General features: G+C 33.5%; 2 protein-coding genes across 2 annotated transcripts; one reads left to right on the forward strand and one right to left on the reverse strand.

Annotated features, from left to right (window-relative positions):
* Nucleotides 1-550: 550 nt before the first annotated feature.
* On the forward strand, nt 551-5834 carry LOC134277606 (galactokinase-like). The gene is made up of 7 exons (XM_062759928.1): nt 551-737; nt 1233-1422; nt 1902-2160; nt 2362-2543; nt 2856-3006; nt 3262-3424; nt 4885-5834. The coding sequence occupies exons 1-7, from the start codon at nt 564-566 to the stop codon at nt 4957-4959; spliced, it is 1194 nt and encodes a 397-aa protein (XP_062615912.1). The 5' UTR covers nt 551-563; the 3' UTR covers nt 4960-5834.
* A 1212-nt stretch (nt 5835-7046) lies between these two features.
* Nucleotides 7047-24336, reverse strand: LOC134277621 (methylcytosine dioxygenase tet3-A-like). The gene is given in 10 exon segments (XM_062759952.1): nt 7047-10707; nt 10966-11042; nt 11045-11066; nt 12579-12668; nt 13611-13755; nt 14768-14976; nt 15440-15533; nt 16075-16165; nt 16792-17992; nt 24080-24336. Coding segments are annotated over 10 exon segments (3657 nt in total). The 5' UTR covers nt 24326-24336; the 3' UTR covers nt 7047-9225.
* Nucleotides 24337-25718: the final 1382 nt, after the last annotated feature.

Below are 25718 nucleotides of genomic sequence, written 5' to 3' on the forward strand. Positions count from 1 at the left end.
GGGGGGTCAAAATTTTGCATACTAGAAAAGTATATTGATAGAAAAAATCTTCCCCAGAACAGAAAAGCTATGATTAGTCATATTGAAGCATCCTATAAGGTTGGGTACCTATACATACACTGCCATTATGAACCCCAGAGGTATTGTGGGGGCCAACTTAATGGGAGTTAAAATTTTTGCATATAGGAATATATGCGAGGGATTTTTTTTTAAATCTGCTCAAGAACAACATAGCAACATTTTATATTGATATAGGAGCATCCTCAGGTAGTTTGAAATCAACCCCCCACTCCCACCCCATATATAAACTTTTCATTTACTGCATGAACTGATCGATTTATGCCTTTTCTTAGTCAATATGCTCAGGTGAGCGATGTGGCCCATGGACCTCTTGTTATTGTTTTTAAGAATGGAAGAATTAGAAGGACACAGGTCTGACAGGATATTGACATGGCATGAACATGTGCTAATGTACATGACATTGATAATCTAGAGAAATTATCTAACGACCAATACGTCCGTTATCTTTTGAGCGACCCTGTAACTCTTATATTATTGAAAGCATGGAGGTCACAGGAGCTACACAGATACCCGCCATCTCAGAACTTGCAGCAAAGGCAAAAAAGGCCTTCGTTGACAAATTTGGGTGTGAACCACAATGTGCAGCTTATGCCCCGGGGAGGGTCAACCTCATCGGGGAACACACCGACTACAACGAGGGATTTGTATTCCCCATGGTTTGTGCATTATTTCATCATCATGATCATCATAATTATAAACTATCATGCATGACGCGTCATCATTTTATTTCAGGTAAAAAATATATTTTTTTCATTTTTTTTCAAAACTTGCGAACTTAGTATTTTTGTATCAATAAGCTGATGAAACATGACTGAACATATAGTAAACACAAAAGCTTCCTTTTAAAATTGACAATGACAGACCTGTAATAATGCGGGACTCGGTATATATATGAAGAATATTCTAATTATTAAAGTTTAAAATAAAAAGACATATTTGTGTAATAGTTTCGGAACTGTTTTGTATGAATATGTATTAGGAACTGTTAACCCTTCTCCATAACTCGAGCTCATAAAACGGTAAAAACGGGCTTGTATTTGTTTTACTCTCATTGGTTGGATTTGTCACACCTCTTTGCATTCTACAGGATCTATCAAAAATATTATACATACTTGATCTCAAATTTCATTGTGCTTTTATAATAATTTCAGGCACTTCCACAAGTAACTGTTTTTGTTGGAAGAAAGTCAGAAGGGAATGTCTGCCGTGTTCTCACTCTTGCGGACTCAGTTGATGCTCCCAATTATGTGGAATTCCCAGTCCCTTCAGCTGAGACGCCCTTAAAGCCCGGTACACCAAAGTGGGCAAACTACGTCAAGGGGGTTGTGGCAAATTACAAAGGTTTGGCACTTTTAGAATATTCTATCAAAGATCAAAGTTTTGAAATTACATGTGTAGGCGCGGCCGGCCTATTTTGATATGCATTTAACAGTAACTGTGGTTATAACGCTTTGTTCTATTATATCATGCTTTGTTCTATTATAATATCATACTTACAACCATCTGTGCTAGGCAAGGGTTTCTGATCCGAAATCTCTCTGTTGTTGAGTAGATTTCAGATTGGTAACCCTTGGCTAGCAAAGATGACTTGCAATAAATTGATTAAAGGAATGTTTTGGGTCATTTATTATAAGCTAATCTGTTGCTATGTTTCTTTCCATTACTATACTACTGAATATAAATCTTTCACTTCATTAAATTACCTCCTCCTGTTAGTATTTTTTGTTGAAAGGGGATTCCAAGTTTGCGCAAAAAAAATCTTTCCCACATTTCAGGAAAGATAAAAACACTCTACTGAAAGAGAAGAATTTTTTTTTCAGGAAAAGTTGTCCCATTTGATGCGGTTGTGATTTCCTCTGTACCTCTAGGAGGGGGCGTGTCTAGCTCCGCCTCTCTAGAAGTAGCCACTTATACTTTTCTGGACGTCCTCACTAATGGTGGAGGGGATGTATCCAAGAAAGACAAGGCCCTGGCTTGTCAGAAAGCAGAGCACGACTTTGCAGGGATGCCTTGTGGAATTATGGACCAGTTCATCTCTGTCATGGGACAAGAGGGTCATGCTCTTCTTATAGATTGCAGGTAAAGATGGGAGTTTTCAGTAGTCCTTGGAACCTGAAAAAAGGAAAAAATCATTTGTACAGTTACAAATTTGTACAGTTCAAATGTTTTCCCATCCAAAACCTACAAAGTTGCACAGCAAAAATGCCTTAAAATGAAATTTTCAATTAAATTGGCAAAAATAAACATGTAAGAATTCAAATAATTTCATTTCTTTTATAGGTCAATGGAAGGTCAACTGGTTCCCATGAATGACCCAAATGTGGTTGTCTTGGTAACCAATTCAAATGTGAAGCATGAATTAACCGGTTCTGAATATCCGACCAGGAAGAAGCAGTGCGAAGTGGCAGCCCAGCTGATGGGCAAGAAAAGCCTGAGGGAGGCCACCATGAAGGATTTAGAAGGCATGAGAACAAATCTTGTTTTTTTGTTTCAAATTGTTTTTGAATTTGTTTTAATTAATATGTGTCAAAGTCAGTTTCTTCCTATGTGATTTGAGCAGCAAATGGTCCGGGGTTTTATATTTACTTTGTGTAAAAAAAAAACCTTTGGAAGAAATAATTTTTTTAAGAAATGACCTTTAAATGAAATTTCAGAAAAGGTTAATTCTCTAAATTCCGAAGATTATTTTGTGGTCTAAAATAATAAATTTTGGTTCTATTTTAAAATTGATCAGTATATAGCTTTTAATGAAACATTAAAATTTTATTTTTTAGAAATGAAAAGTAAACTAGATGATGTGACATACAAGAGAGCCCGCCATGTAATAGGGGAGATAATTCGAACAGAAGAGGCAGCTAAATGTTTGGAGCTCGGAGATTACACTAGATTTGGAAAACTCATGGTGGAGAGTCACAATGCATTGCGGTAAAAAAAATGATTTTCTTTTACAACTTCTATATCAAATCATCTCTGCTATTAAAAATAAGAACATCATTTGATATATTTGCTCACAGCAATGAACTAATCTAGTTTTTCTCATCTTGGCTCTTTTAAATTCAGTTACACAGGAAGAAAGTTGATCCTATGAATTTTTTTTACAAGGAGGTTTTTTAACAGCTTGTAAGTTTTGTCATTACACATCTTAGATCATTGTAATATTTGGGGTTTTTTTTATTACAGAGATGACTATGAGGTATCTTGTCCAGAGCTTGACGAGCTGGTTTCAGCAGCCATGGAGGTAGATGGGGTGTATGGATCCAGAATGACGGGGGGTGGATTCGGGGGGTGCACCGTTACTCTGCTGAAGAAGGAAGCAGTGGAGAAAGCCATCCAGCATATACAGGTCAGTGAAGGGAGGGTACTGGCAAAAAGTAAGATGAGGATTCATACCCCCTCCCTTTCAGGGGAGTTGTGGGTACATCCCCTTAACTTTTGGATTATCTCCTAATTTGATCAGTGTTTCGAGGTTCTATTTCACATATGCTTAATAAATTATCTGTTGAAATTCAAATCTCAAAATCATGTGGATCAAAGGTCAAAGCAGCATCATGTTTCAATGTTGAATATCTGGAGTTGATTCATCTAAGTTATTCATTTTCACTTGCTCAATGCTTAAGGTAGGAGGGAAAATCCTGTTACGTAACTTCTAAGTCAAAGTGAAGGTCATCACTGTAAACTGTGCCTGCAAATGATTTATGTTATTTTCTCATAGTATTTAAATATTATTAAAAATAATACAACATTCATATCAATTTAAAGGTGAAAAATTTAAGGTCAAGACCATCTTTATTAGGCAACTTCAACATGATTCCAGAGCCTTACTAGTTCTTAATGTGTTCTGTCAAATAATGTGTCTACATTTAGCAATGCACTTGCTAGCATTGTCTTAGTTTATCAATCTAAAACATTCAACAGTCATGTCTGTTTCATTGTGGATGAATGATGAATTATGACTCAAGTAAACAATTCCAATAGGGGTTTTGACTGAACTATATTTATTTTCTAAAATTAAGGATTGAGTTCTTTTTAACTTTTCCTTTTAAGCATTGAAAATTAAAGTTGTGTTATTATGCCCACAAGTACAGAATAATGCTGTGGGTTTTTTTTCTTGGATAATCCTACTTAATTTTAAATAATAAAGTACATTTTACTCAACAAAAGGAATTTAAAAATTGAACCAAATTATGAGGATAGTAATTTTTGAGAATTTTTTTTTTCATTTACCGGGTACTTTTAATTACGGATAGTGCACATATTTATCAAATTATTAAATGAATGTATCTTCCATTGAATTGAATTTAGTTAACCAAAGATATGAGAAAAAGAATGTGATTTGTCTTATGGTATTAATTATCTAGCCTGAGGCAGCAAGTTTCAGAGCTTAAATTTTCCATAATGTTATCTGTCAAACTGGTCACCGTACCAGTAAAACTACGGTACATGTATTTCATTAAAGGTACATGTATGCCACATCTTATGTGTTATATTCATTATACTTGTACTTTTCTCTTAATAGATTTGATTAACAATTCAAAATTTCTTTTAAAAATTCATTCACGTCTAGGAACAATTTTAAAATAATAAATGAAATTGATAATAAAATAATAAATGAATTAATTTGAAGTTCTTCTTCATTAATCATAATTAACTTGATTGTAATTCACTGCTATATTTAGATGATGTGTAGAAATTTTATGCCACATACAATTCTTGCTTGTGTTTTATTCAGATAATACATGTAACTAGTCAATAAAATGCATGAAGAATTGTTATTTATAAATCTGTCTATCTGTGACCTTTCAGAAGCGCTACAGTCAAACAGCGACATTCTATGTGTGTCCCCCAGCATCGGGAGCCGCCCCCCTGTCCCTAGCCTGAGGTCACTCTGTGTTCTGTAGCTGGAGATTCCATCGTTCATCAACTTGGGCAGGAATTATTTATTTGACAGAAATTTGGGATTACTTTGTTATGCTAGCCATAGTGTATTGATTTCTACAACTTCTTGTGATTAATACAAGTGTATTTCCTGAATCTCATGTGTAAAATAGTAGGTTTTATTTATATAGTATAGTACATGTATATAAAAATGAATATTAGTATCTTGAACACTGACATCTTGAATACCATGGATATTTCAAAGTGATGTGAAAGTCCAAACCAGTTATTCTTGGAGTATTCTACCCCTGATAGGCTAATACATGTATATGTAATACTCAAATATCTTGGAAGTTTTTCTTGGTCCCATTGAGTTTGAAATAAGTTTTGACTGTATATATGACTTGGACTGGTACATGTAACTCGTATATTAAATTAGATTCAAATATCTGAGCGACACTGTTTGACATGATATATCCTGCAGTGACTTTATATAAAATGTAAAGATAAACTTTGATTCAAAAATATTTATTTAAACATTTTAATTTTCATTGAAATTTATTCTGGCATTTTTTTTCTTGTACCTATGTGTGCACAAATACATGTTCTTCTGTATTTATTTACAAATTCTTAATAATTATGGAGGTTAAAAAAGCAGTTTATGTTACTTAATGTTATAAAACGTAGTAATTTTCTGTATAATGGACTTCCACACACAATATGTCTGTCTTTCATTTTATTGTTAAGAAATGTTCCATATGATAAGAATCTCTTGATTAATGAGTACATTTTAGAATGTATTACATTACAATTTGAAGTGTAGATTGTATATGAGGGATCCTGTATTTGGCTAGGCAATAAATGACCGGTATGCAAAATATGTGTGATTGTGTGAAGTGATAACATGAAATGAATAGGGGAAAGTCCATATGCTTTGAGGACAGTAAAAATAACTGAAACTACATGTATAAGCTCACATGGGTTGAGGATTGTATATGTCCATAGTTGAAAGGAAAATTAGTTTTGTTCTGAAGTATGAAAAGGTCAAGGTCAGATCCACTACATATTTATTAGTGTAATGGGTCAATGAAATTTTCAAACCTTACAGCAAAACTTTGTACGCGAGTGATTTTGATACAAGATATTTTGAAAATGTAGATTGGAACATTACCCGTAACCCAGTAGTAGTTCATTTTGACCTACTTTTTGAGTGGCTCAATCTAGCTGCAGAACTGTAGCTCTCTGCTTGAGAAAATTTGGACAGATAAAGCAGTGAGCTACAGATCCATCCATTGTAAAAACCTTCGATTTACGCCAACAATTTTTTGTCGCTCACTTCAGGTATTATTTCTTATATTTTATGTTTTTCCAGCTTTATATGATATCCAATAATTTCCCATACTTATCTCCTATTCCTAACTGTTTATTTACGTTTCAGCGGTTCAGGAAGCAAGTGAACGTAAAAATGGGAATCTTTGAAACCTACATTTGAAATCCATAGAGGACTGTCTTGGATGTTGAAAAGTATGTAAATAAAGTATCAATAATTGGAGTAAAATATATGATTAATTATTGTATACCATTCAAAGAGCATAAAAAACCATCAACTACAGGAAATAATATCTGAAGTGAGCGACAAAAAATCAGCGACGTAAACAGAAGGTTTTCACAACGCTTAAATCTGGCCGAATTTTCTCAAGCAGAGAGCTACAGTTCTGCAGCTAGGCTAAATCTTGCTATATTTTAAAAGATGCAGCCATTGTCAGATTCTGAATTATTTTCCTTAGACAAAAGGAGTAGGTCTTCTATTGAGCTAGTTTGAAACCCCTACATTTACTTTTGTACTGTGACCACGCTCTGGAAGTGATACATGTACTTGCCAGTGAAGAGCCTGGGTTCATGTCATCTGGGTAAAGACCCTTAAGAAGAGAGGAATGTAGGCCAGGACAGTTTGATTACTGATGATTCCTAAGCTGATGGAGCAACTGACTAGTAATTTGTGGGCCCGAGTTCGAATACTTCTTTGCTCTGTTGAATTTTTCTCCTCACTGGATAAGCCTCAAAGGAAAAAAAAAAGAGCAGAAACGGAATTCATTTTGATGACTTTTATTGGACAAAACAGAACCATGATTCTGTTTAAATCTATAGTCTGTTAATAATTAAGTCATATATATATCAATATATACTTCCATTAAATTATATTATCTACACTAACATACAAATATCTATAAGAAACAGCTATTTCCGCTATGGTTTGAACCATACTCTGTATAATATATTTGAACATCATGTCCATAATAGAGATGAACTGCTGCTCGATAATTAATGTTTACAAGTTTAGATATCTGTGCACACTAACAACACAATGTTCACAATATTCAAGTTCCACACAAATCACTATGTCTGTCTATTCACTACTTTTACAATTCACATGTTACACAGAAGCTTTTTTTATATAAAAAAAGAAAAATTGTACTTAAAAAAGAAACAAAAAGGGCACTTTAAGTTAGCTAGAATTCATAAATTAAATATTGTATTTTGTTTCAAATGTTACATCAAACTCTGACCCAACATGGCAGTCAATTCAACCTGAGACAAATTGTGAAAGTCATTAAAGCACTATTGATAGAGAATAAAAAACTGATACTTCACCAAATATTTCACCCCCATACACCCAATTCTTTTACAATTGAGAAAAAAATAATGATCTTACATATTCATTCTTTCAGACCACAAAGCGATTGTTTTACATGAGTAACATAAATACATTGCCCTACATTTTGTATATTGAATAAATTTTCTAAAATAATAAAATTTTGATTGGGGAATGTTAATGTGAAAGTGTATCACAAATGGATTTCAGCATTTGAGTTCTTTTTACAGTGAAATGGAGAAGAAATTTTATTATAGAGGTAAATACAGAAGTCATTTGATTATTTGTTGAAATTTAAATTTTTTCCCTCAGAAAACTTGAGACAAAATCTTAAGAAAAGAAGTAAGAAAAAAAAAGCAGATTAAAAAAATAATCATAATTCATATCTATATGCAGCTTAGCACTTTGTTTAGAATATCATAGCATATTGCTTAGCATTCTGAAATCACAGAATTTATAAAGTGATTATAAACTGGCATATTCAGCAAGTAGGCTGATGTAAAAAAAAGTTTACATTTCCCTGAGAATGTTCAATAAACATGGGAATTCTGAATTCATTAATAAAATAATATGAATACTATATACAAAATATTCTATGTACATATTATTTTTAAGATAATTATTGTAAAATCCATCATTATTTCTTAAAAATTGATTATTTAGGTAACATTTCATTCATAAGGCTTTCAAACTGTTGCCCAAAATAAAATCACAGACTTAAGACTCGAGCAAAAAATGTAAAAAACAATTCATAAACTTAACAAAAAATTCTACTTCTAACAAACAAGATAAAATTGAAAAATTGCCAAAAATGTGCACTTCTCTCTTATATTTGAAGAAATCAATGTTTGTTTTCTTTAAACGAATTTGCACATATTTTAAGATTCATTCATGAACAGATGAAAATAAATAAAATAATATAAATATCTAATATTTTAACACTTAAAAAGCAAGCAAAAATGAAGAAATTAAATGCACTAATCTGAACAACTTTGAGAGATAAAAAGTCAATACAGAACATCTTCCATTGCAACACCTTAATAAATAACAAAATAATAACATGCAGCATATTACTGTATATCAGCAGAAACATCAGTATATATTATCTCTAAGTGATAACCTTACTCTGGGCCCCTATACATCTGGGATCTTTAATACAATCGATGATAATCTACTAAGTTGTTAAATGTATTGCATGTTTGATATATCAAGAATAAAAATCACCTGCATTCAGAACACATGTATTCTTACTTCTTACATGCACAACATTACAGAATCTGCTGCCCTACATAAATTTGTATCAGAAATAAATACATTGTTGTCATCCCCAATAATAGATCTCAAGGGTGAAAGCATATACATTTTGTCACCTGATAAGACAAAAGATCAAAAACATGCATGTTCTTAAAAAAAAATACATTTTAGAAAACAGTTAATGAACACTTTTAGAGAAAATTACTTTCTATCAAATATAATTTTTTCTTAACAATAAATGAAGGTAAAATTCCATCCCAGAAGATATGTCAAAGGCTTTTTTGTTCAAAATTTGTTCTTTTTTTTTGCATTTTTAAATGATAATTTCCATCCAACTGTAACGCTGCAGAGATTGTAAAAATTCAAACCCATCTCTGATACGGACCGGTCACCATTGGCTGTGGATCGATCCATCGAGTGATGACAGAGTCTGTGGTCAGAGTGACAGTACTAGCTGCAGGTGCTTGCAGCATGTACTTGTACTGAGCGGCTGACGTCTTGGAAAAATCCACTTTTTTCTCCTTCTTCCCTTTCTTCTTCTCCCCTTCTTTCACACTATCTGGTACTAAATTATTCGTTTCCAAATGCATCTTCTCCAGTCTTTTCTGCTTCAACATCTCGCACTTCTTCTCATGTTCATACCAGCCATGGTTCTTGTAGTTGAGATTTTTGTGCTGATAGAATACCAGACTGATTCTTGTAGGTTCATACCGATTTGGATTTCGTAAACCAGTGGTGGCATGTAATTCTCTCTTGGCCACTTCAAACAGTACTGCTCCATGCTGCAAAGCAATGGCCACTCCTCCTATTTCTGGATCACGGAAAGCATTTTCATTATATTCCATTTCGCATTTGACGACCGTGGGATCCAGAATTCTCATGTGGCTCCCAGCATTTTCTGCCTCTTTCACCTTGTCGTCGAATGACTGCCGAAGTGACTCCGGTGAAACCTCCGCATTGTTGAGCACTTGTTCACAGTTGCTGGAATGTTGCTGATTCAGTGTTTGATCTTTGCTGTAATTATTTTGAGGTAGACTTGTGTTGCAGTAGGGCATCATAGATACGACATCTGACAAGATGTCCAAAGGTGACTGATTTGATGGTGCATGTGCTGCAGATTCATGATTTGCTGCCTTGAGTTGTGATGTGGACCCTGAGGATGACAAGTCAAGAGGGGTTTCTGGCTGCTGCCTGGTGTTGGGGTCAAGGGTCGGAGGTGGAGGTTGACCTTGACCTTGATATGACTTCTCAGCACCATGGGGATGACCCTGAGTATTAATGGAGTCCGATGATAAATTAGTAGGTATCACAGATGGAGTTTTACTGGCCATTTGGTTTCTGAGTTCACTTGAATGTAGAAAATTTGGGGGAGGGAATGTTCCATACTTGTAGAAGTAATTCCAGAAAGAATCATACATATTGGCAAACCCTGGCTCTTCAGATAATTTCATCATATCATCATAAGTTAAGAACTGTTTGTTCTCATTGAAAGTGAATTTACTAGGCAAACCCCTGTTTCCATCCTGAACACTATTCTGCTTTATTTCAGCTGAAGATGGGGAAGATTTCTGTGCATTTTCTGGATTTTTGAATGGTCTTCCTTTCTTGGCAGGCATGGAGCCGCCTTTCTTTCCCTTCTTTTTCTTTGGAGTTAAGGGCACAGCTCGCATCCTAGCTTCCATGGGATAGTACTGAAGCACTTCCAGAGAACCATTCCTAGCCTTCTCAAACTGAGCTTCAGTGCTGCCGTGTTCATCCGACATGTCCATTACATGTAGTGGCAGAGTATGGAGCTGCTCATCTTCAGGCTTTCCAAGTCCTCGATGTTTGGTTAGAGTCACGACCTACAAGGCAATAGAATGTGTGAACTGGACACTGAATGTAAATAACAGTTACATGTATGTATCTACAATTTACATGTACCTAAAGAATGCATTTTTAAAAAAATATTTCTTTGCTATCTTTATTGAATTTTTATCTGTAATTCTGAATGAAATCTTCCTTCAGAAACAATTTCAGAACAAATTTAGATTTGGTTAGTATCACAGACACAAAATTAAAATCTAACAGCCAAATTGAAAAGAGCACAGAATTTAACCTACCACTGTACTTCCATTGTTCATGTTGTGCAGATCTTTGTGTGCATGAGCACAAAAAACAGCTGCCAGAAAATTGAAATCCTAGCTGTGTCTTCAAACCTTGTCTGCAATATTAAGTGACACATCATAGTTTTGAGCAAAATAACAATATAAAACAGAAAAAAAAATTCTTGCAATTTTTCTGCAAGAAAGTCATTCAAGTTTTCTCATCATTTACTTTTCCCTTTATGCACTCTCTCCCTACATGTACCATTTTTTACAAGTACAGTAAAACTCGTTTAGTACGAACACGGATATAGTGAATTCACGGATATAGCAAAGTTTTTCAGGGTCCCCGGCAAAATTCTTAACAAATCTTTGTGAAAATTTACGGTTATAACGAACTCTGATATAACGAATTTACGGATATAGCGAACTGATTTTGAGTCCCGTTGTGGTTAAATATAATGAGATTTACATCTTTTATTACAAACTTTCAAAGATTATAAATCAAAGGCCTGAAGGGCCTGCGAGTTGACTCGCTCGAGTCAACTGAGCTTTTTAACACATCTGGGCACCATACCTTAATATATTTAGTTTATTTTGCATCTTAAGAGATTGAATATTATATGTCTGATCCATGTTCGGTTCATAAATAAAGTGTATATTGCTTTTCCTTTATATACAGGTTGGCACTCATGGGCTTCCGTATTATTTTGACTGGATTCTATAATGAATTTAAGCACATTAGCTGGAGTGGTCAGTGTTATCAAAGATTCCCACAGCAAATCTGGATTCTAAAAATAGATTTTCAACAACAACTAGCTGCAGCTAATGAGAGCAGCAGGTGTTTGTGAGAGGGAGTATTCTAGGTCAATTATAAATAAACTTCGCATGGGAAGATTAGATCCCCCTAACATGCTTGAACATATATTCATACGCAGTAATTGTACATCGTACAGGTATTTAATCAAAAAATTCTTTAAAAGCATGAAGGCATAAATAATGTTACAGTATGAAATTTTATACAGTTTTTACCTCTTAAGTTTATACAATCACTCAAACCAAAGCATTTTTTGCTAGAACTATAATATTTGGTGTATGGATCACCTTGATGAATGCGTGATAAATTTTACAGCTCTGAAACGGCTATGTCGACAGGGAGTAGCTCGCTACGCGAGCCAACTCAAAAAAATGATAAATTGAACTTACTTCTTTTCCTTTTAGCATTTGTATATAAGATTCAATTCATAAGAAAACCTTAGTTATCGAAGATATTTCTTGTAATATTTGCTTCACTAACATAGTTGGTAGTAATACTTGAAGAAAAACATGCATAGAGCGAATTCGCTATAATGGTTATACGAATTCATTATACGAATATAACGAATTACGGATATAGTGAATTAAATTCACAGGTCCCCAGGACTTCGCTATAACCGAGTTTTACTGTATTCTATCACTAAAATAATACAAGCAAGTTATTTTATTTTGTGTGATGCTTTTTTGCAAAATTATGCTGTTATTAATTCTTCCTATATAATTGATATCTACATTTTTCTGTACAATTTTTCTCAATTGGAAGAAGTTATCTATCTGGCAGGTACATAACATTTTCATATGGAAACATTACATACCTGGTTAGAATAAGCATCAGGGGCCATCTTCTTGTACAATGGACCCATCTTTGTGGCTAAGTCTTGTAGCTTCCCTTCAAGTTCAACTTCCTAGAAAAAAGAATTGAAAGCATTTATTATGATTTTCTAAATCCAAATTCTTAATCATCTCTTGTATGTTCAAGCAGTTTTCTACTATAGTGTTTTACTTAAACAAAAATCAAAGCTGAATAGAGGCACTTTCCCCTTGGAAATGTGATCATTTTTCCCTAATGAACTATTCCCGAATGAACTATTTTTCCAAGAGTAATTATTCTAAATACACTGAGTGAAGATCTACCTTAAAAAAAACATTACAGTGAAAACCGGCTGCATTTCATTTCCGGAATTTTTGGTAATTATGAAGTTTTCATTTCCAACATTTTTTAGTTTTCATTTCCAACATTTTTTTGTTTTCATTTCCGACATTTTTCAAATACATATGCAGTACAAGATTTGATAACTTTACTTACGAAAAATTTAAAGGAATAAATCATAAATAAATTTTGTAAATCTATTAGTGACTTGGACATAAGTATGGTGCTGTCACTGACATTTAATTAAGTGCACATTAAATGTGGCGATGCTCATCAAACTCTTTTACCTAGACTTAGTGCTACATGTATGCACACATATGTATACTAGATGTTTTTTTTAAATTATTAATATTTTAGTATAAATACTTTTAAAATTCCATTTTCTTTTACTTAGAAAACATTGAATTGCCGCACAGTTAAATTCCGGAAATGAAAAAGAAATTATGTCGGAAATGAAAACAAAAAATGTCGGAAATGAAATAAAAAATTGTCGGAAATGCTATGCATATTTCCGGAAATGAAGTGCAGCGGTGAAAACCTATTTATAAAGAATTGAAACAAACACATGCATTATTTTTTTTGGCTATTCATATCAATATTAGAAGACCAATGACAGAGTTAAATGTATGAGCCAAAGGTATTTCTAATGAAAAGAAAGAGTAATATGCACCTATCTTCCCTATTTTTGTATATCTACCTTAGTTGTATCTTTGAGCTTGAATTTCCTGGCCTCCCTGCTTCGAGCAAACTTGCATCCATTGTAATACATACTCCATGAACATCCAAAGGAGAAGGAAGCCCCACGTCTAACCAGATCTATTCCCTGACAAGCACAGGTTTTCCTGTCAAGCAAGAAAGAGAAGTTTTAAAAATGCACTATGTTGTATTTCTATTTTGTATTTGTCTGTATACAAAGTATTCTATCCTCAATTATCTCAAATCCTCAAATATTTCAAAGTTATTTTCCCTCTCCTCTTGAGTTCAAGATGATGAGGTTTTACTGTATATGGTTCTCATTTTTTTTTTATTTGGTAAAAATGGAACTCATCTTTTAAATTAAGGTGTACATTTCACTTTACAGCACTGCTTTCATAATACAGTAAAACTCGGTTATAACGAAGTCACTAGGACTTATGAAATTACTGCGTTATATCCGTAATTCATTATAACCGTATAAGAAATTCATTAAATTTATATAGCTGGGGATCCAAGATGACTTCGCTATATCCGTAAATTTGCAATATCTGTGTTCGTACTTAACGAGTTTTGCTGTATCATAAATGATTAGGGAGGGCATAAAGTGAATATAATAGAAGCTAACAAGTAGTTTCTTTTTCATATATTAAAACTTATCAAATTCTCTAAGGTTCTAGACATATTTCTTTTTTATTTCATGTTGCTGCAAAGACTTCTGCAATTCATTGCTCTATATATAGATTCTAAAATTAAATTACGCAGTAAGAATCATGAAATACAAAACTATTACATTAAGTAAAAATAATTTCCTTGGGGGAAAGATGAAATGTATTGTATTATGTGGAAAAAATCAATTTAAAATTATATCTCTGCATATACAGATATAATGTAAAACACTCAAATAAAAAAGCCATTTACGTCACTAATAAAGATAGCACCCAGTTTTATGGTAATAATGGGAAATATTCAGCCAGAACCAAACTCTTTATTCTAATCAATTATACTTATTTCACTTCTCGGATATACATGTATATGAAAAGGCCTAAAGCCCAATTAATGCACTTTTAAAGGACATCAATTTTTTTTTCTGTTAACAGCCCAAAGCAAATTTATATTAAATCATTACATAGCATGATGGTTACATTTATAGAGTGATACCTCTCATTTGTGCCACATCGTCTTTCCGTTTCGAAGCCGTTGGTAGGAAGTGATGTACGGAGATACTGGTAGAGATCGTCAGCGGTATTCTGGGGCACCCCTTCCCACGCCACTATCACCGTTATAATACACGCTGTCTCACAGAAATGACCGGGCCTCTGTCTTACTACACACAGGTACTTCTCTTCTACTCCAGATCGACGGATGATCTTAAGAAAAAAACAATCTTCATTTAAGTCTAGCTGAACTCTTTACAAAGAAAATGTGGGACTTCTTTCTTGTAGAGAAAAGACACAAATAAATGTGTTTATTAGTATGAACTTCAGTGTTTGTGTCACAATGACATGATGGAAAAGGTGCAGTTTTTTGCTCCTTTATTTTCATTCAGAATTCTTTAAAAACTTATTAAATAATTTAGTTCTTCACGATGACTTTTATAAACTGTTCAAAAACTACCATTTCAGTAATTCTTCCTTTGTTTACAAATTGCACAGTTTAAAAACACCTCAAACTCATAGAGAGGAAATAATTCAATAACAAAATGGATTTGTGGTGTGTAAATTTCTTCCTTCATAATCTAGATAATTAAATTCAAACTTCACTTCAAACATTTTATCCCTCAAAGAAGATTTGCAGACCTACATCTATCACAATGAATTAAATCAATCTTACCCATTTGGCTATGGGGCAGCCTTGAGAACTCTTGCCTTCTTTTCCAGTGTAGCGAATCTTCTCTATACGGATACCTCTCCCTGTCTCTCCAGTTCTAAAACAGTCAGAAAAATTGACATGTATTTAAATAAATTTCGTAGCTAACATCTTTATTTTCTATCTTATTACATTGTTTTGGGTAGTTTTAATAGGCGTGTCTTAGGGATAATTAAGGAATAAGATCTTGTGAATGTTTATCTACCAACAAAATTTTGTTCAAAAGTAAATCAGCCAAAATTCTTATTAGTGCATTCAAACATTGTTATTTTAACCACTTCTACATTTTAATATGAAAAATTGATTTTTTAACAACACATTTATTATGTTTATATTCCTTGTATTTCAGAAATACATAGTTATAAATGCTGTATTTCTGCTCGAGTTTATTCAGTAGTTTCTACTCAAAAATGCTTTCCTCTTAAAAACTGATCACTGGGGATAGATGTGTCAACTTTTTGTGTCTTTTTTTTTCAAAATCTTACTTACCTTTTAAAAAAAATTTTAACCTATTGGAAAAGCATTTTTTAATCAAGAGAATTAAATTTTGCTTTTCAATGATATGTGCATAAAAACTTCTTGTTAATGCTTAGTCCTACCTCTTTTCCATGAGTTCCCTCACAGCTTGAATACTCCGAGCCGCTCCAAGATGAGTGTAAAACGGACCCTCATTGTCCTCCGTGGGGATATCTAGAGATAAAGAGAACTGATGATTAAAAATTGAATGTTGTTGCAAATGTTAAAGTCAATTCATGTCTGAAGCACTGGGCAGATATATTTGTAATTCTTCTGAGATTTAAATGCTTCCTAAGCAATAAAATATCAATTGAATTGAATTCTGATCTATTTATCAATTATCATGATTGTTGAACATTTTTGCAGGAATGTTACTTTATATAAGTGTGTTTTTTTATTCACTATTTAATACATTGTACATTATTCAAGAAGAAAATAATTATCAACTGCTTTTTTGTCATACATTTCCAATCTATACCTGCAATTATTTTAAAATTGCATTAATATATTATATACCATTTAAATCACTTTTTTTTTTCAAATCCCCTTATATAAAAACTTATGAACTTTTTTAAAATACTTTAAACATTCATAAAATATTTTAAATCCGCACTGAAATTAAGGACGTGAGAACTAAGCTGAAGCAATAACAAAGCTATGCTTGACCTTATTTTAAACCCTTTTTGTACTCCCTCTACTCTAGATGAACAATAAACAAATTCTCAGAAAACCATAGATAGAACTTGACCTTAAGAAAATACATGTCCTTCAACCATAAGTACAGACAAATATATACTTACAATCTGGGCCCCTGCAGCTACATATCGGCATCTCCGATTTAATGTTTTTCCTGAGTCTATCCAAGTGTTCATCATCTTCTGTCACCGTCCCTTTCAGCTTGTTAATATGTTCCGAGAGTAGATCAAGTTTGGCACTACCTTCGTCCTTGAGATCAGATTTTTGCAATTTTGTAGTAAAGGTTGAATCGGAGCATATTTCATTTTCACAAAAATTTTCCTTTTCCGAATCGTGATTATCTGATTCGACCTTAATTTCATCCACTTGTTTTTCCTGATGTTCAGTTTTAAATATATTGGCTTTTGCTGCCTCGATTTTTGAGCGATTTTTGGGTTCGGAGAGGTTTGAGACATCCTCGTCGTCCTCGAAGTCATAAATATCCACTTCTGCTGCCGAACGTTTGTGGAGACACTGAGGGGAGTTTCGGAATCCAAATTTCTCACAATTCGTACAGCAGTTTGGTGGCGTTTTACGACCCTCCACTTCCAAGGAATTACCCATTAATTTTTCCAGATGAATTTCCTCAGCACTTTTTATAGGTATTTCCGATAAATTATTTAATTTGGTTTCATCCTTTGCTTTCGATATGTCCATAGAATTTGAGCCATTTGTATCCTCTTTGGTCTTTTCTTGGGTGGAATGAATATGTATGTTATTCAATTGCACGTTTTTTGGTTCCTTAAAACTACATTCTCTTTGTATTGATTTCAAAATATTTTGCACTCTATCTTCGATTTCATTCAAAGAGAGAGCATTAGTCTCAATAACTTTTTTCACATTTTTGGTTTTAATTAAATTACTTTTATCTACATGTCCATTCAATTTTTCTCCACTACATTTCACCTTCTTCTTTTTCGGAACTTGTCCATAATTATCTTCTAATTTACGTTTCAGTGAAACTTCATCGGAGAAATTGTAGGGGTCATTTTTTGGAAGAGATGAGAAGGGAAAAGGCATATTGGGATTTGTAAAAGGAAAACTGCTAAATGAGGTCACGTTTGATTGTGTCGTTCTCGTCTGAGGCACGGAGAACCCGAGAGGGGAGCTCTGGGATGGCAGAGCCGAGGAAAATATTCCGTTGAAGTTTGTTGCTGCTGGCGGTTCCATGAGATACTGTTGAAAGCCATTACTGTAATGTGGATTCACCAGTGAAGGATGACGTGGGAAAAATCCATTCGGGGGTGCTGCCATCATATGAGGTTTCTGAAAATTTATTTGAAAAATATTTTTAATTATTAAAGTCATTTTTTATGAAATGTCATCGACTAGAACCTTAATAGTGAAACATAAAAGGATTAAAAATATTTATTTGTCATTTATTACGATATTCAAAGCACCAGTTCTTCTCTTCGTGTAACGACCTTCCATGCGTTACACTGTAAACACAACAATCTATAAATAGAATAACTGGAAATCCCCTACACGGTGAACAACAACAAAACCACATGCAGCACTTCAACTTTCATCGAATGGAATCTAAATAATTACTTACAGCAATCAATCAGAATTTTTTCAAATGAAACCCAAAAAACTTCTCAGGAATGTGATAACTGTTACAAAAAAAATCTAAATTTATACTAGCAGTTTTTACTTTTTGTACGCAAAGATACAAAAGTAGATTATTCGACATACTTGTATGTACAATCATCTGAATCAATCGCAGAGTTTATAAACGTTTTCAATATAAAGTATTTTGTACAGAATGACGAAATTCAATTGAAATTAATATAATTAACTGCAACACCTTAAGAATTGGAGAAGATAGTTCAATCAGGACTAAAAAGATAGACAACTAGTATGTATATAGGCATGTTTGTCATAGTGACCAGGTACTAAACTACATAACAATACAGGAAATATCTTTATCTCCTTAGTACATTGGCCTTAATCCTTAAACCTGTACTACCTATAAACACACAGTTTGTACTGTTAACAAATAAGTCAAAACCATGCACAAACCTGCCTATATGAAATTCACTCTTCATAACACTGAAATCTCGACATAATATGCTGGTATTGATAGACTAGGGGATATATCATTTTTGACCTGGATTATTCAGCAGTTTGATAACAGACTTTGAGAAATGCTTGACTGGTCAGCTATATATACCTGGCAAGATATATGTGATAACAGGTAATCCGACTTTTTAAATTCCAGGTAAACTGGCCACACAAAGCCCCACTCTACAGCACTGGGTGCCTCTAAATTAATATTGTCCAGAATTTAAAACCCTTTTCTTTGTTCCCTGTTTGAAAAAAAAAACCACCACAACAAATAAATTCCTCAAAGGAGAGGGAAGCAAATTATTAACACAAACAGGTCGCAGAAATTTACACACATCAGAAAAACCTCATCAATACAACAAACCTTTGTCTGTTTTCTACCTTTTTTTGCAATGATGATGTTAAAAAAAAAATCCATACACACCACTTGGAGAGTTAAAAATTTCTCGTACTAGCAAGATTAAGGTCACAGTCAAATAATCAATAATAAATTGTCACAAAGACAAAGTATTGATTGCTCTTCAGGCGAGCTTTAATATAATGATAACCAATGGAAAAGCCTGACTCGACACACGTACACATGCACACAGTTAGAATATTATGATTCATCGTAGGATATCCTCCTGATCATGCATGGCTGGCTAAGGACAAACAAGCCACACAGATATTTATATATATGAATCCTTACTCTGCATTTTGTTAAAATATTACTTTTGTTGACAAATTTGTTTTTTCATTTAAATCCTCTTGTAGTTGATGCACATGATTTTGAAGTGTATTACAGAATAGCACATAACAGTATAATGTTTTAATGATTAAGATAGTGATACGTACTAAAAAAAATTCATCCTCGAAAAAAGTTGATAAAATAAAATAATTAAATCTTTGTTGTCATATAACAAAAGAAGAACTTGTATGTTATCAAAATGCTAATCAGTCTTTTATATAATTTTTAGCACAGTATATCTATGATTGCCTAAAATATACTTACACATATGTAAACAATAAAAATCCTGGTCTACCATTACTAATATACACATCACAAGTACATGTATAAGAAATCCTTACTGTAGCATGAAAAATCTACTATTAATCCATCAAGTGTATTTCAACCTTTTAATTTAAACACTACCACAGACATCCATAAAAATTAATTAGTGTGTTAATTGATGTATACCTTAGAGGTACATATTTAACTGCAATCTGTGTCAATATTATTATACATATATATCCCTTGAAGGTATACAATCCAAAAGCAGGCTATAATTAGTATGTGATGCAGGTAATTAGGTCAATGTCCTCAGGAGAACTCGTAAACTACTGGCATAACCTCTCACTTAAAAGTACTAATCATAAATGAATATTTTTTTCTCTTATTCCCAAGCACCTGCAGTTCTCAACAGCATGCTTCTCTGATCTACGCTGCATGCTCTTAAAATTTTAAGCTGCATGCTTCTGCAGCGCGCCTTTTAAAAAAGCCAATGCTGTTAATGAGGTGTCTGTCTGTCATATTATTCAATTGTGGAGTCGCGTAATTGACATCCACACATCTTTGAGCAATATACCACCCACAGACTTTACGAAGCTTTCCCTGATATTAAGAGGTCTTTTGAGTGCTATATTAGGTCACAAGGGCCAGACATCTTCTGCTGTGAAAGGCATTTAAAACATTTTGTCAAGAAAAATAAAATTCTGCAGTCACAATCCTACAAGTTATGTGCCACTGCTTAGAAATTTAGACAAAATTGTATGTTGCTTGAAGACTGCAGGGGGAGGTATTATCTCGGTTAATTTGATCCATCTCGTGTAAGCAATTCAAAATTGAATTAAATGAAGGATGTCTCACCCCCTAAATCTGAATGATTTTCTTCCACATTCCATACAAGTTTTGAGCAACTCACAAATGTTAGTTCAAAAATCACAACATCCTTGAGTAAGTCTCTTCCTGCTCAAACAGACATACCACAACGCACAAGAAAATTCAGCTCCTCAAAAGTTGTTTCAAGAAATATTCTACGATTCAGATAACACACTTGCTGTCTGCATCCTTTACCCTCTTTCCAAAAAAAAAAAATGCTGGCTTGCACATTTCATCCAGACTAAACAACCATGACATATGTTTGCAAAAAAAAGGTTTGTTTTTATTAGAAAAGTGCAGTTGTTCGGTTTTTTTATCCGACAAAATAAAAGATTTAAATCCACAATTCAAGGACAAACTTACGTTAATCTATTTGTGCTTCAGTCTGCGATATAAATATGTGTGTCAGGAAAATCCCATACGAAAATAGCATCGACCAGTGTTTATCAACAATACGCGAGCATGGTCAACGTTAACAACACAAGGCAATGGACGATTCTTTTTCTTACTAAATGAAATTTTATTTATATATAAATAACTTTAATAAGAGTGAACATATATTTTCTAGTAGATTTTAATCAGATTCCAGCAAAATTAAATTAATTCAGGTCTTTTGATGTTAATTTCTTTTTGAAAGAAATTGTGCACTTTAAGCTAAAAACAATGTTAATCACCAATAAATGAAATACATAATATATAATAATAATGGTACTGTAAACTGTAGCTCTGGAATGGAATGCCTTGTCTAACAGCACATGGCAAATATACATCTGACCTTCATCAAAATCTGTCTGCTCTTACAACTACTGAATGCCTTCAAAACTTCTATGGCCACTGAATACACCGGTCATTAACTTCTTCCCGACACTTTTGGGGGAAAAAAAAGCCACAAATCGGTCTTGCTTTTCATTCATAAATCAATTTGAAGAATGCGAGATTTTACATTAATACTTCAGGCCCCTTTTTTTTCTTGTTTACCAAAACTCAAATTATTTATTAAAGACAGTTCAAAGTTTGACTTCTTTAAAAATGAGCTACAGCTTAATATTCAAAGCAAAATTCATTATAATTATCACCTCAGCGAATGAATAATTTAGTTTTATAAATCTTGTTTCTTTGCAATTTCTGGTATACACAAGTATTTGAACCAAAAGTAATATTTTCCAATTACAAAGCAGAGCATACCAGGGCATACTGCAAAGCAATGCCTACCCTCACAAAAGAGCTGCACATAGATCCGGATATTATATATTATTGTTTGTGTAACTTAAATACATATGCACTCATTCTCTCACCCACATTATACACACACAAGCATGTTGCTATTATCCCGCTTAACTTTATTGCACGGCGATAATAAAAAACATCTCTATTTTTTGCATCTGTTCATCTGTTCAATTAAAATCAGTAAATTATATATTTTGTTGATAATAAGAATGCATCTTTTAAGAATAATAAATTCTTCATGAACAACTACTTCTTTGTTTTTGCACACAATATTTGTCATAGTACTGAGAAAATAAAAGATACAGGGAGAAACAATCATTCATATTCTAAACAAGAAATTTTACCCCCGAAATATATAAAAAAAAAAAATTAAAATATTTCGATCTTGAACCCTAATTAACCTTCTAATGCTTTGTATATTTATCAAAAATACTTCCCAATTATATATGCAGCAATGGATCAATGTCTAATATGTATTTGTCAGAATGATGCATTACAAATCCAGAATCTTTCAATTGCTACAAAGTGCAAGCATACTGCTGTAAAACCCTCAGGGCTCTAAATAAAGGGCCATCTTATAAGCACTTGAATGTTCTTGAAAAAAAACTAAATGATCGACATCTTGTCATACGGCCTCATTGTATTATCACAAGATCAAGACTGTTGTGACCGACATTTTGAAATCATTTTTATACGAGAGCTATAAACAAAATATAAACTTCCTGTTCAAAACAATTCTTCCTGATCTTTTTACTTTGAACTATTTGTATTCCAGCTCATGAAAGCCGAATTACAAGAAAACAGTAGATTATCAGTAGATTTCCTGTTACGCCACCCATCACCATAGTAATAATGATTTCTATCGATCCACATGATGCTTTTAATCATTTATACACCTTTCATTTCTGGCTAAGACAAACCCAGATGTACTGCCTAGAAGTTGTGGAATTTTCTAAGAAAAACCACCACATGCTACATACAACATGTACAAGTAGCAAGATACAGAATTTTACCCACTTTTCTATTCACCTGCGGGACTTTTGTGTTCCTTTTTCTAAAAAAAAATTGGCCCAGACAGTCAAGAGATAACACCCACCTAGGAAAACGGCAGACAAGCTGTTCTATTTTTTACCTTGAAATGTCTAGACGCGTGATTATTTTCTGTATGCATTTATAATTAATTAATTCAAACACAGTGAAGCAAAGAACATTTTTTTTTCTAAATTAGAATTCAATAACAAAAGAACGACAGATACTCTATTTGAACTCTCTGTACATTAAAACTTATTGCTACTGTGCACTTTCTCCATGAGAAATTTAATATCAGAGACCTTCATTTTTTATCAATAGGTATGGAAATATGATAAAACCGGATACTTTCTAATATTTATGTAAATTTATGTTTTGATGTACGGAACTATTTTTTCCCCAATAAGATTTGGATGAAATATCAGTGACCTACATGCTTGGTGCACTTAAGGCACAAATCTCATAGCCATCAAGCTTTCACAGTTAATATGACTTTCAATGTCTAGCTTTAATTTAAAGCAGACAAATTCAATCCTTTATCAATGCAGAAGTTTTTTTATCACTGAATATGTTTTATGTTCATGCATTAGCGGTAAGTTAAACCATGCACACCATACAGTTATACCTATTTATATCTTTAAATGGAATTCATTTCTGTAGTCATTAAATGGATACCAACTCTATCGAGATAAAATCATCAATTGCCACTTTGCTTTGGAAAATTTGCATTAAATATTGAAGAGTTTCAGAGCACAAAGTAATCACAAGAAAAAATTAAAAATATTTTTCATCCTATAACAAAGTTTATACATATTCAAAAGAATTAAAGAGGTCTGTGAAATCCAAAATAGCATTATTTGTAGTTATACATGTATAATTATTATACCAGCTCCATTAGTGATATTTCAAAAACCAAAGAAGTATCAAGTAATGCTTGATAGAGGAGTTAAACCAACATGAAATTGAGCAATAACAGGTCTGTGATGCCCTTAGATGTTTGCGGCTGCACACGCAAATCAACAGGTATACTTGTTATCAGTTACCCCCCCCCCCCCCCCAAATTCTGCTTTTCAGTGCTTTCACATTGTACATATACCAGTTTGGAGGAGTTTTCTTCCTTTAATTTTTAAAAGTCTATAAAAAACCTAGAAATAAACATAATAAGTAGTTACCTCTAAACTATTCTTCATGCCGGTGGCAGGAGATTTTGACCACTGATTTGTATGTGGATTGTTACTTGGATTCCAGAGCCTGTCCTTTTCTGTGGGGTCCAATATCTTTGTTTTGCTTGGTGTAACCCAGCCTGGGTCCTGTAAAGCTTGCTCCATCCCCTGGGGTACGCCATACTGAGTCCAATATGAGCTTTCAATACTGCTATCCCGTCCCTCTCTCTCACGATTTCCTGCCCACGCCTCCATTCAAAACTAATTCATCTAAAAAAACAAAACATACAATAAATTTAACTCGTAGTATGCATGTATGAGGTGTCATTAAACTCCACAGTTATAATGCAGACATTTGCGACAAAGCATTTTTTTTTCAAAAAAAAATAAAAAATAACCAGAAACAAGAGGCCCAGGGGCCACAGCGCTCACCTGAGCACATCGGCTAGGAAAAAGCACATATCAGATCAGAACTGAAAGTTTACTAGGGGTTCATGATTTGAACAAACTAGAATCTACACTACCTGAGGATGATTCCATATAAATATCACTAATCATGGCTTTGAAGTATTTGAAAAGAAGATTTTTAAAGGTATCCCTATATATGCCTATGTAAAACTTGGGTTGGCCATTTTGGCCCCACCCTAGTCCCGGGGGTCATGATTTGAACAAACTTGAATCTACACTACCTGAGGATGATTCCACATGAGTTTCATCTTTCCTGGCCCAGTGGTTCTTGAGAAGAAGATTTTTAAAGATTTTTCCTATATATTCCTATGTAAAACTTGGGTTGGACATTTTGGCCCCACCCTAGCCCCGGGGGTCATGATTTGAACAAAATTGAACCTTCACTACCTGAGGATGATTCCACATGAGTTTCATCTTTCCTGGTCCAGTGATTCTTGAGAAGAAGATTTTTAAAGATTTTTCCTATATATTCTGATGTAAAACTTGGGTCGGCCATTTTTGCCCCACCCTAGCCCCAGGGGTCATGATTTGAACAAACTTGAATTTTCACTACCTGAGGATGATTCCACATGAGTTTCATCTTTCCTGGCCCAGTGGTTCATGAGAAGAAGATTTTTTTAAAAATTCCATTAATTTTTCTCTAATTCATAATTATCTCCCCTTGGAAAAGGGCGGTGCCCTTCATTTGCACAAATTTGAATCCCCTTTACCCAAGGATACTTTGTAGCAAGTTTGGTTGAAATCGGCCCAGTGGTTCTTGAGAAGAAGATGAAAATGTGAAAAGTTTACGACAACAACAACTACAACGACAACAACAACAACAGACGACGGACAAATTTTGATCAGAAAAGCTCACTTGAGCCTTCGGCTCAGGTGAGCTAAAAATTCTATCTTTTTAATGCCTTTAGGATAAGTTTTTTTTTGATTGATGATGGCACGCATTGATTCTAAGACAGTACACAGAACCTCAAAAATTTTCAGAGAATTAAGGTCAATAACTTGCAGAGATCGCTTGAGGACCTCTGCAATTGGAAACTTTGTGTGAAACGGTTTTAAATTATAGAAAATACTTTTAAAGACAACAACAAATCATTGACTGCTCTGGAAAATATGGAGGGATAATTACAAGAGGCCCAGGGGCCACAGCACTCACCTGAGCACATCGTCTAGGAAAAAGCAC

Source organism: Saccostrea cucullata, unplaced genomic scaffold (genome assembly GCF_032062105.1).
Source record: "Saccostrea cucullata isolate Sc308-1 unplaced genomic scaffold, CSIRO_AGI_Scuc_v1 ctg92, whole genome shotgun sequence".
Lineage (NCBI taxonomy): Eukaryota > Metazoa > Mollusca > Bivalvia > Ostreida > Ostreidae > Saccostrea > Saccostrea cuccullata.

Excerpts from the sequence above, each read along its gene's own strand:
- LOC134277606 (XM_062759928.1), top strand. The coding sequence starts at position 564 with ATGGAGGTCACAGGAGCTACACAGATACCCGCCATCTCAGAACTTGCA. Across the intron at positions 2,161-2,361 it reads GCTCTTCTTATAGATTGCAG|GTCAATGGAAGGTCAACTGG; the intron begins GTAAAGATGGGA and ends TTTCTTTTATAG. Across the intron at positions 2,544-2,855 it reads CACCATGAAGGATTTAGAAG|AAATGAAAAGTAAACTAGAT; the intron begins GCATGAGAACAA and ends TTTATTTTTTAG.